This window comes from Pristis pectinata, chromosome 25 (assembly GCF_009764475.1).
Source record: "Pristis pectinata isolate sPriPec2 chromosome 25, sPriPec2.1.pri, whole genome shotgun sequence".
Lineage (NCBI taxonomy): Eukaryota > Metazoa > Chordata > Chondrichthyes > Rhinopristiformes > Pristidae > Pristis > Pristis pectinata.
Window position 1 is genome coordinate 13,838,022 of NC_067429.1, and position 15,622 is coordinate 13,853,643.

The window sequence follows — 15,622 nt, forward strand, 5'->3', positions numbered from 1 at the left end:
TCTAAATTGATGGAGTTGCTTGACAAAGTATCGAAGTGGTTTGATGAAGAAAGTGCAGTTGATGTCAGAATCAGTTTTATTATCACTGACATATGACGTGAAATTTGTTGTTTTGTAGCATTAGTACAGTGCACGGACATAAAATTACTATAAACTACAAAAATAAATAAATAGTGCAAAAACAAAGGAATAACAATGTTTATATTGACTTCCAAGAGACATTTGATAAGGTGCCAAAGTAGGATTGTCATCGGGTTTGAAGGTCATAGAATAGAAGAGATTGTAGCATTGTGGTTAGGAAATTGGCAGCCAGGAAATGGTGGTAGTGAAAGGTTTTCCAGTGAGGAGGGATGTATACAGTGGACATGCCCAGGGATTGGTACTGCTAGGTTATTGACTTGGACTTGAGTGAATACAGGGACAAGGAAGTAATGATGACCCTTTATAAAGCACTAGATCAGCCCCAATTGCAGCAGTGCACCCAGTTCTGGGCAGCGCATTTCAAGAAGGATGTAAAGAATTTAGAGAATTTGGAGCAAAGGTTCACTAAAATAATTCCAAGTGGGAAGGACTTTAGTTGTGTGGATAGACTTGAGAAGCTGGGGTTGCTCTCCTTGAAACAGAAGAGGTTGTGTGGAGATCGGATAGAGTATTTAAGAGCATAAAGGGTCCAGCACAGAAGGAGAGAAACTTTTCCCATTGGCTGGAGAGGGTCAAGAACTTGGGGATGTAATGTGAAGGTGATTGGCAGAAGAACCATAACTAAGATGAGTAACTATTTTATGCAGAGAGTGATTAGGATCTGGAAAGCACTGCCAGGAATGGGAGCAGGCTTAATGGTAGCAAACAGTCGTGAGTTGGATAAGTATCTGAAACAAAAGAATTTACAGGGCTATGTGGAGAGGTTGGGGAGTGGGATTAGTTCCATTGCTCTTAGAACCAGTACAGACTTGACAGGCTGAATGGCCTCCTTCCTTGCTTTAACTATTTCATGATTGTGTGAAACGAAACCTACTGGTATCCCTGGTAGCCAGAGTGTCCTTTATCACCACTGGCGATAAACAAAGTTTAATTCGATGTTTATTGATATTAACATATCTTATGGCAGGCACGGTAGTGTAGCGGTTAGCGTAACGCTTTACAGCGCCAGTGACCCGGGTTCAATTCTGGCCACTGTCTGTAAGGAGTTTGTATGTTCTCCCCGTGTCTGCGTGGGTTTCCTCCGGGTGCTCCAGTTTCCTCCCACATTCTAAAAGATGTACAGGTTAGGAAGTTGTGGGTGTGCTATGTTGGTGCCAGAAACGTGGTGACACTTGTGGGCTGCCCCCAGAACACTCTACGCAGAAGATGCATTTCACTGTGTGCTTCGATGTACATCTGACTAATAAAGATATCTTAAGGTGCTAAAATTATTCAATCTTGATGTTTTAATTTAAAACTAAAGTAACAGTGTCCAGAATGGCTCTCTGTCGATTTGCAGATCCATGGTGAAGATAAAACACAAGAAGTATAAGTGCAAATGCAGGATCTGAGTTCTGGCATACAAGATGTATATAGTCCATGGGTCAAACATCACAAACTCAGTGAGCCTAGTCCCCTGGCTTTGATTACTTTCCTTGTCAGGCCACTTTGTTCTGATGTCTCCTAAATTCTAACAGTCCTAAACTCACAAGTCACAGGAGCTTTTATCTAGTTAAAGGTGAAAGCAAGAAAAACAGAAAATGCTGAAAGTACTCAGTGGGACAGGTAGTGTCTGAGGGAATGGAAACATTATCAACCTTTCAGACCCAAGATCTTTCATCAGAACTGGGAAAAGTTGGAAATAAAACAGGTTTTATGTTATATAAGAAGGAAAGAAAGGAACAGACGACTTAGGGGTAAGCCTGTGACAGGGTGGGGATAGGAGAGATTGGTGGAGGTGCTAACTGAAAGCGGATGGTGAAAAAGTGTGTCTGAAGGAGGTGTAAATGGAAGTAGGTGATTGAACCCTGAAGTTGTCAACAGAGGAGAGGAAACTCGTGAACCCTGGAGATGTGAGAGACCAGGTTGGAAAGGCTGATGAACCGAGGTTGCTGAATTCTCTTGAGGCACAAGAGACTGCAGGTGTTGGAATATGCAGCAATGAACAATCTGCTGGAGGAACTCAGCAGGTCAAGCAGCATCTGTGGGGCTAAAGGAATTGGTGCAGGGTTTTGAGCCAAAACGTCAACAATTCTTTCCCCCCTTCACCCACAGATGCTGCTCCATCTGCTGAGTTCCTCCAGCAGATTGTTTGTTGCTGAATTCAGTGTTGTGCCCGGAAAGCTGTAATGTGCCAAATCCTGCTTCTCAAGTTTACATTCAGCTTTGTTGGGAAAGTGTAGGGGACCAAAGGTCAAAGTGGGAGTGGGATGGAGGGACAGGTGACTGGAAGCTCAGGACCACCCTTGTGGACTCAATGGTGGGATTCCTTAGAGCAGTAACCTGAACTACGTTCTGTTTCTCCACAGTACGGAGACCACATTGTGAGCAACTAGTGCAGTACACTAAATTGAAAGAATGACAAATAAATCACTGTAGCAGTAACATTATCTCTTTTGGCAAACTGTTCTTACAAATGCAAAACACAGTATCACAAATTGTTTCAAAATTGGCCCAGCTCCCCTGTGTATGATGCCAAGGTGCTGCAATGGCACATGTTGTTTCACCGTTACCACTGTTCCATGGAGAGGATGCCCCTTTTATGTGTAACATACCTCAGTCTCTGCCTCATTCTTGCACTACCAGCTGCAAGTCTGAGAAGACAGTGAGTGGGTGGGAGGAATGGAGGTAACTGAAGAGCAAATGGGAAACATCCATCAGCGAGACATTTATTTCTCCATGTAATTCAATGGAAGGGATTTTTTTTTGAGGATCTTTACTCATCTGCTGCTTTCCAAGCACTGTTAACTGTTTTGTGTATGTTACTAGATGTATAGCTGCACATCAAGCAACTCCTGATCCCCTTGAAAGAATTGCTAAATTCAACCTTCAATTATAACAGCCTGTCAGTGTTCAAATGACTTTGAATAAATAAATTAATTATTTGTTCCATATTTGCAGAATAATGACTTATTAATTTTTTTTCACCATTAAAGCTCCATGCTGACAACCTTGCAGAATTTACCCGCTCATTCATTTTGTTTTAAGAACGTCACACATGGCTTTCAAGATGCTCATGCAGATACTGACTAATCTCATTTCTTGGTGGGATGTGCTAGGTAACGGAGTGTGATGGTGGTGGAAGAAGTCAGCAGCAGAAATAGGGCAAAAAACCAAAGGTGTTCACAGTTTCATGGAAGGAAATGAAGGCTGTGTTATAGATGTTATTCAGGTGAATCCTGAACTAACCTGTAATTGTTATTACTACTGATATAAATTTACTTGTGTTTTATTAAAATCAAAAATTGAAACATCTCTCGAATGAAGTTTTTTTAATATCTGAGAATACCAAATTTTGTGGAACACTTATATAATCCAAAAAAGATAAGGTAAGATATCTTTATTAGTCACATGTACATTGAAATACACAGTGAAATGCACCTCTGCGTAGAGTGTTCTGGGGGCAGCCCGCAAGTGTTGCCACACTTCCGGCGCCAACGTAGCATGCCCACAACTTCCTAACCTGTGTGTCTTTTGGAATGTGGGAGGAAACCGGATCACCCGGAGGAAACCCACGCAGACACGGGGAGAACGTAAGACTCCTTACAGACAGTGGCCGGAATTGAACCCAGGTCACTGTCACTGTAAAGCGTTACACTAACCGCTACACTACCGTGCCTGCCCTTACTTAACTAAACTTAACCAAAAATAATCCCTCCCCCATAAAACTCAAGCCCCAATCACAAGATATAGTAAGAAACAAAAAATAAGCTAGTTGTCTTCCAAATATTTCAACTGTTGACCCTATGTGAAGGGATAGTTCACTGAATGATGGTTTCAGCCTTCTTTTGTCTTTAGTTCAGATTACTCATGAAACATTAGCACTGTCTCATACAAGAACAGACCTGCTCAACCTTATGCATTTTGCTGAAGGTTGTCTGTTGCAAGTTGCAGCTCGCTATTGGAGTAATATTGAGAGTGGGCTTGCAGCTACAGTAAGAACAGGAGACTTGTAAACATTTCTCAGCACAATCAGCACTGCTGTTTTCATACCTTCCTTCAAAACATCAGCTGTTTTCTGTCAGGGCTGATTACATTGCAAAACTTAGATTTATTTACGGCTTGAAGTACTGGAAGATTATGACTCAGATCCAAATTTCACAAATGTCCTAACTTGTCCTAAAGAGATAATGGGAGTAAGGGGGCTGAATTTTAAATGCAGTTCAGAGTAAAGAGATTTGACTATTCGGAGCATTTATTGGGAACTTATTTTGCCCATGATCTTCTATCTACTGGTGGTCAGGGTTTCCTGAAATGTACTCCCTAGGCAATGTTCTGCAGTAGGAGTTCACTCACAAAACCAGACCAAAATAAATTTCCTCCTCTCTTGAAGGTGTTGACCACTCTCTGGGGGAGCACTTAATTTGCAGCAAGTGGCTCTCACCTTTTCCTTTAGGGTTAATCTAAAAAAGTCAATGCCAAGATAATGAGGATGATGTTGATGAGGAACTACTGCTGAGCCTAACTCTGCCTCATCAACATCTGTAAATGTGCACCAGCCAGCAGAGGCTGCTGCATTGAGATCAAGTGTAGGAATGGCTGATTCTTCCCACTGAGGCTGATTGCCTACATCAGCCTCAGTCGTTGTCCTTGCTGTGATCAGCTAAGTGAACAGAAAAGGGATTAAACCTTCACGTTCAACCAACAATCTGCTGGAGGAACTCAGAAGGTCAAGCAGCATCTGTGGGAGGAAAGGAATTGTCAAGGTTTCGAGTCAAAAACCTGCATCACCTGCACCTATCCTGCACATTCTTCTCCTGACTGACCTTCCATCCTCCATGTTCCACCCTCCATAAATTCAAGTTCAACCAGAACTCTGCTGCTGGGATCTGTGCTCACGCTGACGTTCATGTGAGCTGCTGTATCTTTCACCCCATCAATATGGGTCCTGTGGTGAATTAAATAACATATTACAGTGCCTTTCTTCACCTTGGCAACTTTGATTTTCAACCTTAACCTGAAAAATACATCAGCTCCATGACCATCAGTGTAATGATGTGGCTCCTTGATTTATCCAACATGGATTTTGAGGTAGCTTTTAAACAATTATTTTTGTACTGGCACAACACACAATCTTTTTTTTATCACTGATCTGATCGCTCACTCTAAAATGGATGATGGGTTAGTGGGGAAAAATGAAGTTTGAAGCTTAATAAAATTTCTAAGCAAACCTAAAAATATTAGAAAGAACATACCAGGTACAACAACATGCTGAATAGAGAATATAAAAGAAGCACGGGGAAGACCAAGAGAAGGCAGCACACTGGCAGCCACGGTATCATTTGAGAACAGCAGAGAATTAATTTCAATCTGCCTCTCACCCACATACTCCTCCCACCGGTTCCCCTCCTCATCTCCTTCCCTTTATTCCATGGCCCACTGTCCTCTCCTATCAGACTCCATCTTCTTCAGCCCTTCGTCCCTTTCACCTATCACCTGCCAGCTCTTGCTCCACCCCTTCCCCCCACCTTTTTATACTGGCTATCTCCCCTCTTTCTTTCCAGTCCTGATGAAGTGTCTCAACCCGAAATGTTGACTGTCCATTTCCCTCCATAGATGCTGCCTGACCCATTGAGTTCCTCCAGCTTTTTGTGTATTGCTAGAGAATTAATTCCATTGGTGTCCTGACCAACATTCCACCGCCATTCAATCCGGAACAACATTCCACCCTCAATAACTTCTGCCCAAGCTTCTAACCTCATTGGTCCTGACCAACATTCCTTTGCCAACCAATATCACCAAAAATAGACCAATGTACCTGTTGTGTTGTTGCTGTTATGGGATGTTGCTATATGCAAAATAACTGTGGTATCTGTTTATATAGTAACCACTGCATTTCATAATATTTCAATATTAACTTCCTGACTTCATCTCATGCCTTTAACACAGGAAGAAAACAAGGTACTTGTGGGGATTTATAATCATACAATAATCAAATACAGAATCATGGAAGGTTATATAAGGATCATGGATGGAGTTATGAATCTGAACTCTTTGGGTGAAACCCCAGTGTGTAGGTGAGACAGAGCTGGGAGCTGAGGACATGTTCCTGAAAGGTTTCCTGTGTAATTGTTGGGTTGGGAAGAGAGGCCATTGCAGGGGACTCTCTGGCAAAGCGCAAATGGATAATTTGAAATTGCAAATCCTGGTTTCCAAAACCCTTGCACCTCTCTACCTTTCTAACCTCCTCAAACCCTCCAGGATATCTGAGCTCCTCTAATTCTGGCATGTGTATATTTCTGACATTAGTCACCTCAGTTGCCAAGGTCCCAAAACTTCTACACCTCTCCATCTCTCTTTCTTCCTGTGAAATGTTCCTTTAGCCAAGATATACGTTCTAATAACTCCTGAAGTGACCTGGTATCCATTTTTGCTTGATAATGTTCTTCGCAGCACCTGGGGATGTTTTACTCCTCAACATATGAACACATGCTGTGCCAGATGAGCAAGAGAGGAGAGAGTGTTGACATCCTCGAAACTGAGGATGCCTACTAGGTCATCATCACAGAGTTTGCCATTTGGACTTCAATTTTGATGAACAGCAGGGAGAGAAGTACCCTGATTGGAGGACTTCAAATAAAAAGAGAAAATGCTGGAAATATTCAGTAGGCTGGGCAGCATCCATGGAAAAAAGAAACAAAGTTAATGTTCCAGGTCCAAGACCCCTTGTCAGAACTGGAAGACTTGCTTGCTGAGTGTTTTCAGCACTTTCTGTTTTTATTTCAGATTTCCAGCATCTGCAGTGTTTTTTTTAATATTTTCATTTACTGAATGACTTCAAACATATGGTTGCAGCAAAGGAAGGCACCAATACATTGCCTGACAAATTGCTGAGAGGTGTGATCAATCCCAGGTTTGTTTTTAATGATTTACTATAGATGATTATTCAACCTTACAACAAATACACAAGAACACAAGAAAACAGAAGCAGGACTAGGCTGCCTGGCCCCCCAGTCCTGCCCTGCTAATCAATATTTTGATTAGACTGACCTACCACAGACTTCAACTCCTCCTCTCTGTGAGTTCCTCAATGCCCTTAATTCTCCAATCTTTAACTATCTCCCCGTATAATAACCCAGCCACAAATCTCTGGGGTAGAGAATAGCAAAGATTCACCACCTTCTGTAGAAGAAATTTCTTTGTGCCTTGGTTTTAAATGACTGGCCCCTTTCCTTGAAACAATGTCCCTTTGTTCGAGACTCTCCCACTAGTGAAAACATTTCAACATCTATCCTGTTAAGCCCCCTTAGGATCTTATATGTTTCTTATAGGGGCATTTAAAAGACTCTTAGATAGGCACATGGATGTAAAAAAAATGGAGGGTTATGGGCTGTGTAGGACAGAAGGGTTAGATTGATCATGGAGTAGGTTTATATAGGTCGGCACAACATCGTGGGCTGTGCTGTACTGTTCTATGTTCTGTGTTCAATAAGATCACTCTTACTCTTCTAAACTCCAAAGATCTCTGAACCTACCTATTTAGATAAGATTTCTTTATTAGACACATGTACATTGAAACACACAGTGAAATGCATCTTTTGTGTAGCGTGTTCTGGGGTCAGCCTGCAAGTGTCGCCATGTTTCCGGCTTCCGGCGCCAACATAGCATGCCCACAACTTCCTAACCCGTACGTCTTTGGAATATGGGAGGAAACCCACGCAGACACAGGGAGAATGCACAAACTCCATACAGACAGTGGCCAGAATTGAACCTGGGTCACTGGCGCTGTAATAGCATTACGCTAACCGCTACACTACCGTGTCTATTTAGCTTCTTTTTTTTAGGACAACCCTCTTAGCCCAGGAATTAACCTGGTGAATATCCTTTGGACTGGCTCCAATGCTAAGGAGACGAAAACTGTGCACAGCATTCCAGGCGTGGCCTCACCAACACCCTGTACAATTGTAACAGAACGTACCTATTTCTAAACTCCAACCAGCTTCTTCACACAGAGGGTGGTGCGTATATGGAGAGTGGCCAAAGCAAGTGGTTGAGGCAGGTACGATAACAACAGTTAGAAGACACTTGGACAGGTACATGGATAGGAACGGTTTAGAGGGATATGGGTCAAATGTGGGCAAATGGGACTGGGTTGGTTGGGCATCTAGGTCAGCATGGATGAGTTGGGCCTGTTTCTGTGCTGTGTTACTCTGTGACTCTAAAATATTTTTTAAAAGTGGGGTGGAATTCTTCCTAGAAATGCTGGTAAATGAGCAGAGCTGGAGGTGTTGGGGTTACAGGGACAGGGGCAGGCACTGTAGTGTAGCAGTTAGCGTTACGCTGTTACAGCGCCAGCAACCTGGGTTCAATTCCGGCCACTGTCTGTAAGGAGTTTGTACGTTCTCCCCGTGTCTGTATGGGTTTCCTCCAGGTGCTCTGGTTTCCTCCCATATTCCAAAGACGTACGGGTTAGGAAGTTGTGGACATGCTACGTTGGCGTCGGAAGCTGCCAACCAGAACACTCTACGCAAAAGATGTGTGTCACTGTGCGTTTCGATGTACATGTGACTAATAAAGATATCTTATCTTAAGTTGCTTTCATTGAACCCTGCAACAGGAAAGTGAATTTCGAATGGGGAGTGTGTGCAGGAAATGCAGAGTCTCCAAACACTGCGATTTTCATATCGAGGTTCACCAAAAACAGTTGCAAACGAGTTAAAACTGTGCGCATACCCAGAAAATATTTTCATATGAACAGCATATTATAATGTAATGCGTTGGCGACAATGCTACCTGCCTAGTCTAACACGAAATTGTCAGCACATTCCCATAGCTCGTTATCCAAATAAATACAGACTTTGCCGGAGGGTCAATTTGAATAAACCTGTCAAATTTAGAAAAGACCAGTTTGGAACTGCGTCTGTGTGGGACTCTGTTGACGTCAAGAAGGGGTGGCCACTTTAAGAAATTTCTTTCTAGGTGTTGGCCGGGGTTAAGGCGACGTCAGGCTGAATGTGTTTCAATCGCCTCTGGTGTGAGCGAGTCACTCGGAGAAATCCCGAGGATGTGGGAGGTTCTCGGATCTGTCAGTTCTTATTGATAGTAGCAGAGGCTGCCTTACACGCTGTCTTATGGCAAACCGAATCCGTGGAGCCTACTTCACTGAACCGCCACTACTAGAACCGCAATAGGTTCCCTGCAACAGGACAAAGGTAATGTGTAATCACCTGTTTATTTTTACATCGGCTTCCCTCTATTCTCGCTTAGGTCTGCTGATTCACTTAAATTAATCATTTTTAACAAATACTTAAGATGCTCAGTCTTAATGTTAAAAGCCTGTCAGTTAGTTGATGCATACCGTGTCTTTCCTGACTTTATATCCAGTGTGAAAATGCACTTGGCAAATATACGTGGATTGCCGCAGCGTTAATGTGAGATTCAGACCACAGAAGTGAAGTTTATTGTGGGCGCTTTTATTGATGGACCTTACATGATTCCAGCTCCCCACTGTAGGACCGGTAGCTCACACATGTGCCGCTGGGTTTATATGGCCATATTAAAACCATCTGGGTTATAATATGGTCATATTAAAACTACCCTTTGATCTGAATTTCTGGGCGTGTTTCCGATCGGTTCGTGCATGCTCCGAATTAAAGACTTTTGTTAATTAAAAAAAATAAAATATAGTTTTGAGCACTTTCTTTAATGCCATTTCGACCTTTATATTGCCCCATTAATATTTTAAGTGTTAACCAGCTCTGTTAGTGTTTGTGGATAGCAATTTGCTTTAGCTGAACGTGAAGTACAGTTGTATAAATACTACACACACACACACACACACACACACACACACACACACACACACACACACACACAATCCATTTAAATTAATATAACTCCGAGGCGTGCTATTGGTATGTCCTTGGTGTGACGCTAGGACCCAGAAGGAACCCCGAAAGCCTTGGTGCGGGCAGAGCACTTTAGATTGATGTGTTAATTTCATGTTTGGTTTTCTCTGACCCCAATGGGTTTTAGCTGAGTATAATCAGGAAGGGCATGATTAGTAAATAAACAGGGATCAAAGGCGTTTTATGCTTAAAAACATCAGCAATCTAAATAAATCCTGCTCAGTAGTGAATGACAAATTTAAAAGCTGCAGCCACACAGGCTAATGAAATGAAGGTTTGTTTTGAGCTTTTAAATATAGGTCAATGTATTGATTGAATTTCACCGTAGGAGTTCGCATTATTATTCCCATATGAACGCAGATTTCTTCAGATGTACATGGATCAAAGATATACTGGGAGAGCATTAATAATTATGCTTGAAATGACAATTACATTTTAAATTGAATTTCTATTTAAAATGCATTATTAAAGGCACTGCGAAGTTTGCACGTAATAAAGAATTTTTCATCTTTATACCAGCGTGTTTTCACCAGCCGATGCCTGTTTCAGTAAAGGTGCAGTAGGATGCAATGAGAGCATTGTAGGAATGTTAATGTATCGTTTGTTTAATGTATAGATCTTAGTCAAACTGTGTCCAGCGAATTGAAAACCGGCTTTGGAGAAGGTGCCACCATCCAACGCCTTCAAGAATTAGAAGACATCGGCAGTTAAGATTCGGTGTACATTTTAAAGGGGCGGTGAAGAGGATATTGTATCGACAATGGGAAATCAACTTTCGGAGCTGACGCCCAGCGGTACCTTCTTGCCTCCTTTCCAGTCTCTACACGTTGTGGTGATTGGATTAGATTCAGCAGGAAAGACAACTTTATTGTACAGACTGAAATTAAAGGAGTTTGTCAACACAATTCCTACTAAAGGGTTTAATACTGAAAAAGTCAAAGTGCCAATTGGGAACTCGAGGTCCATCACTTTCCAGGTCTGGGACGTTGGTGGCCAAGAGAAGTTGAGGCCTCTGTGGAAGTCCTACACCAGGCGTACAGATGGCATTGTCTTCGTCATAGATTCCTCTGAGCTGGAGCGAATGGAGGAAGCCAAGGCTGAGCTCCACAAAATCTCCAAGAGTTCAGAAAATCAAGGAGTGCCCGTCTTAATTTTTGCCAATAAACAAGATTTGCCTGGGGCAGTCTCAGTGGCTGAGATGGAAAAGTCTCTGGGTTTAAACGAACTGGGAGCTTCCACTCTGCACCACATCCAGAGTTCCAGTGCTGTGAATGGCCAGGGATTGCAGCAAGGACTGGAGAGGTTATACGAAATGATTGTTAAACGGAAGAAGATGCTCAGACACCAGAAGAGAAAAAGATGAACTATTGCCCCAAACCTATAATTGATTAAGACTTGAATCTGTGCTCTTTTTAGAATAGTTCGTTAATGGAGGTTCCTAAAAGAGAATCTAAATGGTCAAAAGCACACAACTTGCCTAGGTTATATTTTCCAGGTTTTTGGGGTAAGCCCAAATTCATATTTTCCATTTTCTGTTCTCCCCAGATATTGTGTAGTGTGTACCACAGCAACAGGACACAGATTCGGTGATCCAAATGCCAATCTGCACAATGGATTGTACTACAACAGAGACAAGTGTCAAACTAGGAGAGGAGGGACTGGTTGGTGATACAAGGCAACTATTGCCATTAAACAGCATTGACTCATGGCATTTTACATGTTGTTTGGAGAATATTTGTGAATTGATAGTTATAGCAAAGGTCCTCGGTGTACTGGAGTCTTTTAATTTGCATTTGCAAATATGTTCCTGTTATGATTGATTGTACCAGGCTAAACCCTCTTCACATAAACTGATAGAACATCACTAAGAATTGCCAGGAAAAATTGGTCAATGGAGACAAAACAAAAGTTGTTTCTAGCTCTCTTTAGCTGTCCCATTTGTCAAAAATCTTCGTCATTTTGCTCCAGTGGAGCTGAACATAACACAACGTTTTGATATTCGCTACTGTTTCTTTTTTCTAAAGGATTAGAGACTTGCGCAAATCTTTGTTGACAAATAATGTGCAAGTCAAGGACACTTTTGATGAAAGCTGCAAAAGACAGTTAGCATGTGATGACTCCTCTGCAGAGATAACAAGTTGACTGAGGGAGGTGCTTTTTAGATTGCGTTTTTGTAGCTATGATTCAGCTACACATTCCTACCACATGGGACTACCTAAAGCAGTATTTCATTAAATGAGTAGAGGAGTGGAGTAAATCTTTAATGTTCCACCAAAGGGAAGTATTTCCACTCCAATACCAGAATATGTCGAGGCCAAATGATGTGAGGTGACTCCAAACATGCTTCTCATCATCCAGCTGTAGTAAAACTGTTATGGTGCAAAGCTACATTTTAACAGTGTTGGGATGGAGAAGTCTTTGATGTTGGGTGTGACTTGCCTTCACACCCTGATCTCCTCTGGTCCAAGTAAGTGCAGAGTTTCTTTGAAGTTTGATAATAATGAGATTGGTTGGATGCACAGCCAGCAGTGAAACTCTAGTCTGGCATTGCATGTTACAATTCACTTGGTACCTGGTTTGAAGCCAATGTCAGCAGTGTAATTCCAGCCATGGATATTAGATTGTGACACTGTACTTCAATAAGAGGAAACATGCAAACGTCCACATTTTTTTGTATTAACTTCATTAAAATGTTTTCCAGTCAGGCTTTGACACAAAAAAATGGATCTTGTCAACACTTAAACTGTGAAACTAAATGTTGATTTGTATATATAATTTTTTTGTACTTTGTTACCATTTTTTAAAAGCAAATTTTGTGTTTAGTGCTGAAATAAAATGCTGTAAGATCAGATGAATTAAAGACATGAGTCATTTTTCTTTTTGTAATGGTTTACCCTTGAATTTTTAGTTCTGTTTCCTGAGTGATTCTTCAATTATCTTTTAATGGATACAGCAGAACACTTCACTTAAGTCACTGGGGGAGGGGACGAATTAAAAATGGACAGCTTGTGCCATCGAATGCTTGCCGCACCAAATCAATAAATGTATGTGCAGGGATTAGTCCATTTTTGTTACTTCTCTCAACTACTGTAAGTAGACAAAATTTAATGCTTTCTAATTCTTGACAACAATGCAACTTATAACTCATTGCTCAGAGGGTCTGACAGCTAAGAAGAGTGCCTTTAAAAGGGGGGCCAGAGATGTAATTTCTTAAAGGTCTACCATCTGAAGGAATTTATAGCCTAGAAGCTATTGGTCGATTAGTGGGATTATGGAGACTAAAAACATGTCATTGCAGAAGAAAAAGCCTGCATGGATTTACAGGAAGAGATTCTTTCCATCAAAACTCCTTTTCTTGTTCAGGTAATTTCACAATAGATCAGTAGTGACATAGCTTTGTTTAGAGTGTTTCAACTTGGGCTTTCTGACCGTTTTTGTACACATCATGGTGAGCAATGTCATTGATGGGAAATGAAACACACTTTTAGACATCAAGCACCACCAGGTTGGATGTAGGATGCAGATGAAAGTGTATCCTTCTTTGAAAGCAAAGTGGGAGTGGATTCTTCCCTGAGCTTGGGGCAGAGTGGATGTGGGGATGTTTAAAAAATGGTTCACTTTTTCTGTCCCTTTAAATACAGACTGACCAAGTTGCTATTATTACATGGGTGAAAAATAATTTGAAATCCACTGGTCTACTGTGCTTGAGAATTCTACTTCACTTTTCCCATATCAATCACCCTTATTTGTGTTTGAGCAGTTTTGCCCAGGACAGCTGCAGTAAGGGCAGTGATATGGTGCACAGTCTGGACTGAGTTTGCCAACAACAATTTCACACAAGCTAGCAGATAGAGAGGCCAATCTTCCTATCACTCCAGTGTGAGTTTGAAGGTCAGCCCAGTATTTAGCCCACTGGAAGACAATTAAATCTAGTTCCTTATTTTGGGAGCCATCTCTCAGCGAATGCAGATATTGATGATGAAAATGAACCGCTACCTCCAATGCACGAGCACAGTCTTTGGCTGTCTGAGGAAAAGAATGTAAAAGATCAGGACCTCAAACTCGATATTCTCTTGGTCCACTAGATAATAGAGATCCCTCCTCTGTGCCTGAGAGATGGACTACATCTAATGAGGTCATCAAGGTTCTAGAGAAACCAGAAAAGCTGTCTTTCCAAATTCTCCCAATCTATTGGCACATGGATGAATTAACAACATTGTCCTCTCCCTGGTCAACGTCCCAGGTATCAAGGCTCTAATTACAGTCAATTACATCATTCACAAGACAGCACTAAACCCCTGAAACATGGCAAGGGATTACCAAGAGGACAAGGGAAACACTTCAAGGATCTTCTCAAAACCTCATTGAAGAACTGTAACATCTCTGTCGACTAATGGGAATATCTAGCCCATAATTAATCAAAATAGAAGAGTATTTGGGTTGGTATTGAGAAATTTGAACCTCTTTGTTGGGAGTGCAGAGATGTCCAGTGAAAATGGCAGAAGGAGTGCACCATTCCTCATAATGCCCAGCCACCCACCCCATGAAGCACCTCCTGCCCCATTGGCAGCAGAGTCTGTGGATTCCACTATGGTCTTACCAGCCACCTCAGGATCCACAGAACTCGAGTGGAAGCAAGTCATCCTCAGTCACAAGGGATTGCCTAAAATGGAGAATAATTAAAGACCACTGGAACTTGAGCAATATAGATCCAAACAAATAATGGGTTAAAAGGCATAAGACACAAAATGTAGGAAATTGAAAACATGGATTAGGGGAAGAATAGGGTCACAGGGATTATTGCTTTGATTTCTATGAATTAAGATGGTTATTGAAACCAATGAATGATGCCACAAATTGTAACAATGGATAATGAGGATACAGCAGAAAAATTAAATCAGAAATGCAATGAGCCTGCACATGACAAAGTACAAGATACAAATTATTACACAAAGGTCACACCATGTGGGTCATAAATAAAATGTAATTGAATCTCCACACAGAGACTAAGATTGGACTTGACTGTAGTACTGCCCAAAGATACAGTGTTCAGATAATATGGGAAGCTCTTCAAAATAGCATATTGCTCTAAGAGATCAGTACTGATGTACAGGAATTATGCCAAGGATTTATAAAGCACTGGTCAAACCAACTTTAAAATGTGTGTGTTTGAAAAAGAAAAAGCAGTATCACTCCCACATATAAACAGGATTAAAGATTAGAAAAACATGTGAAAAAAATGTGATACAACTCATCAAAGCGTTAAATGGTACCAGTGAGATTATGACGAAGTATGTGGGAAAGAGGATGATTAAGAAACGAAATAGAAATTAGACAAAGTAAATTTGGACAATTATCAAGAACGGCACATTTTGGATTCTGTGAAAATTATTTGGAACAATTTAGAAAGCAGGCTATAGGGGAAAATTATTAGGATTTTCAAAATAATGTGAAGAATGGGGACCTAATATGGAGAGACAAAATCTGATCTGACAAGTACTTTCTTTCATCTTAACCTCTTCCTACACTAAGTGTTAGATTTTCACCTTCACTGCCTGAGCACAAATGTACCAGCTTGATGGTACAGTGAGCAT

General features: G+C 41.4%; 1 protein-coding gene across 1 annotated transcript; it reads left to right on the forward strand.

Moving 5' to 3' along the window:
* The first annotated feature begins 9,046 nt into the window (after nucleotides 1–9,046).
* On the forward strand, nucleotides 9,047–12,908 carry arl4d (ADP-ribosylation factor-like 4D). The gene is made up of 2 exons (XM_052038835.1): nucleotides 9,047–9,332; nucleotides 10,645–12,908. The coding sequence occupies exon 2, from the start codon at nucleotides 10,789–10,791 to the stop codon at nucleotides 11,389–11,391; it is 603 nt and encodes a 200-aa protein (XP_051894795.1). The 5' UTR covers nucleotides 9,047–9,332; nucleotides 10,645–10,788; the 3' UTR covers nucleotides 11,392–12,908.
* The last annotated feature ends 2,714 nt before the right edge of the window (nucleotides 12,909–15,622 follow it).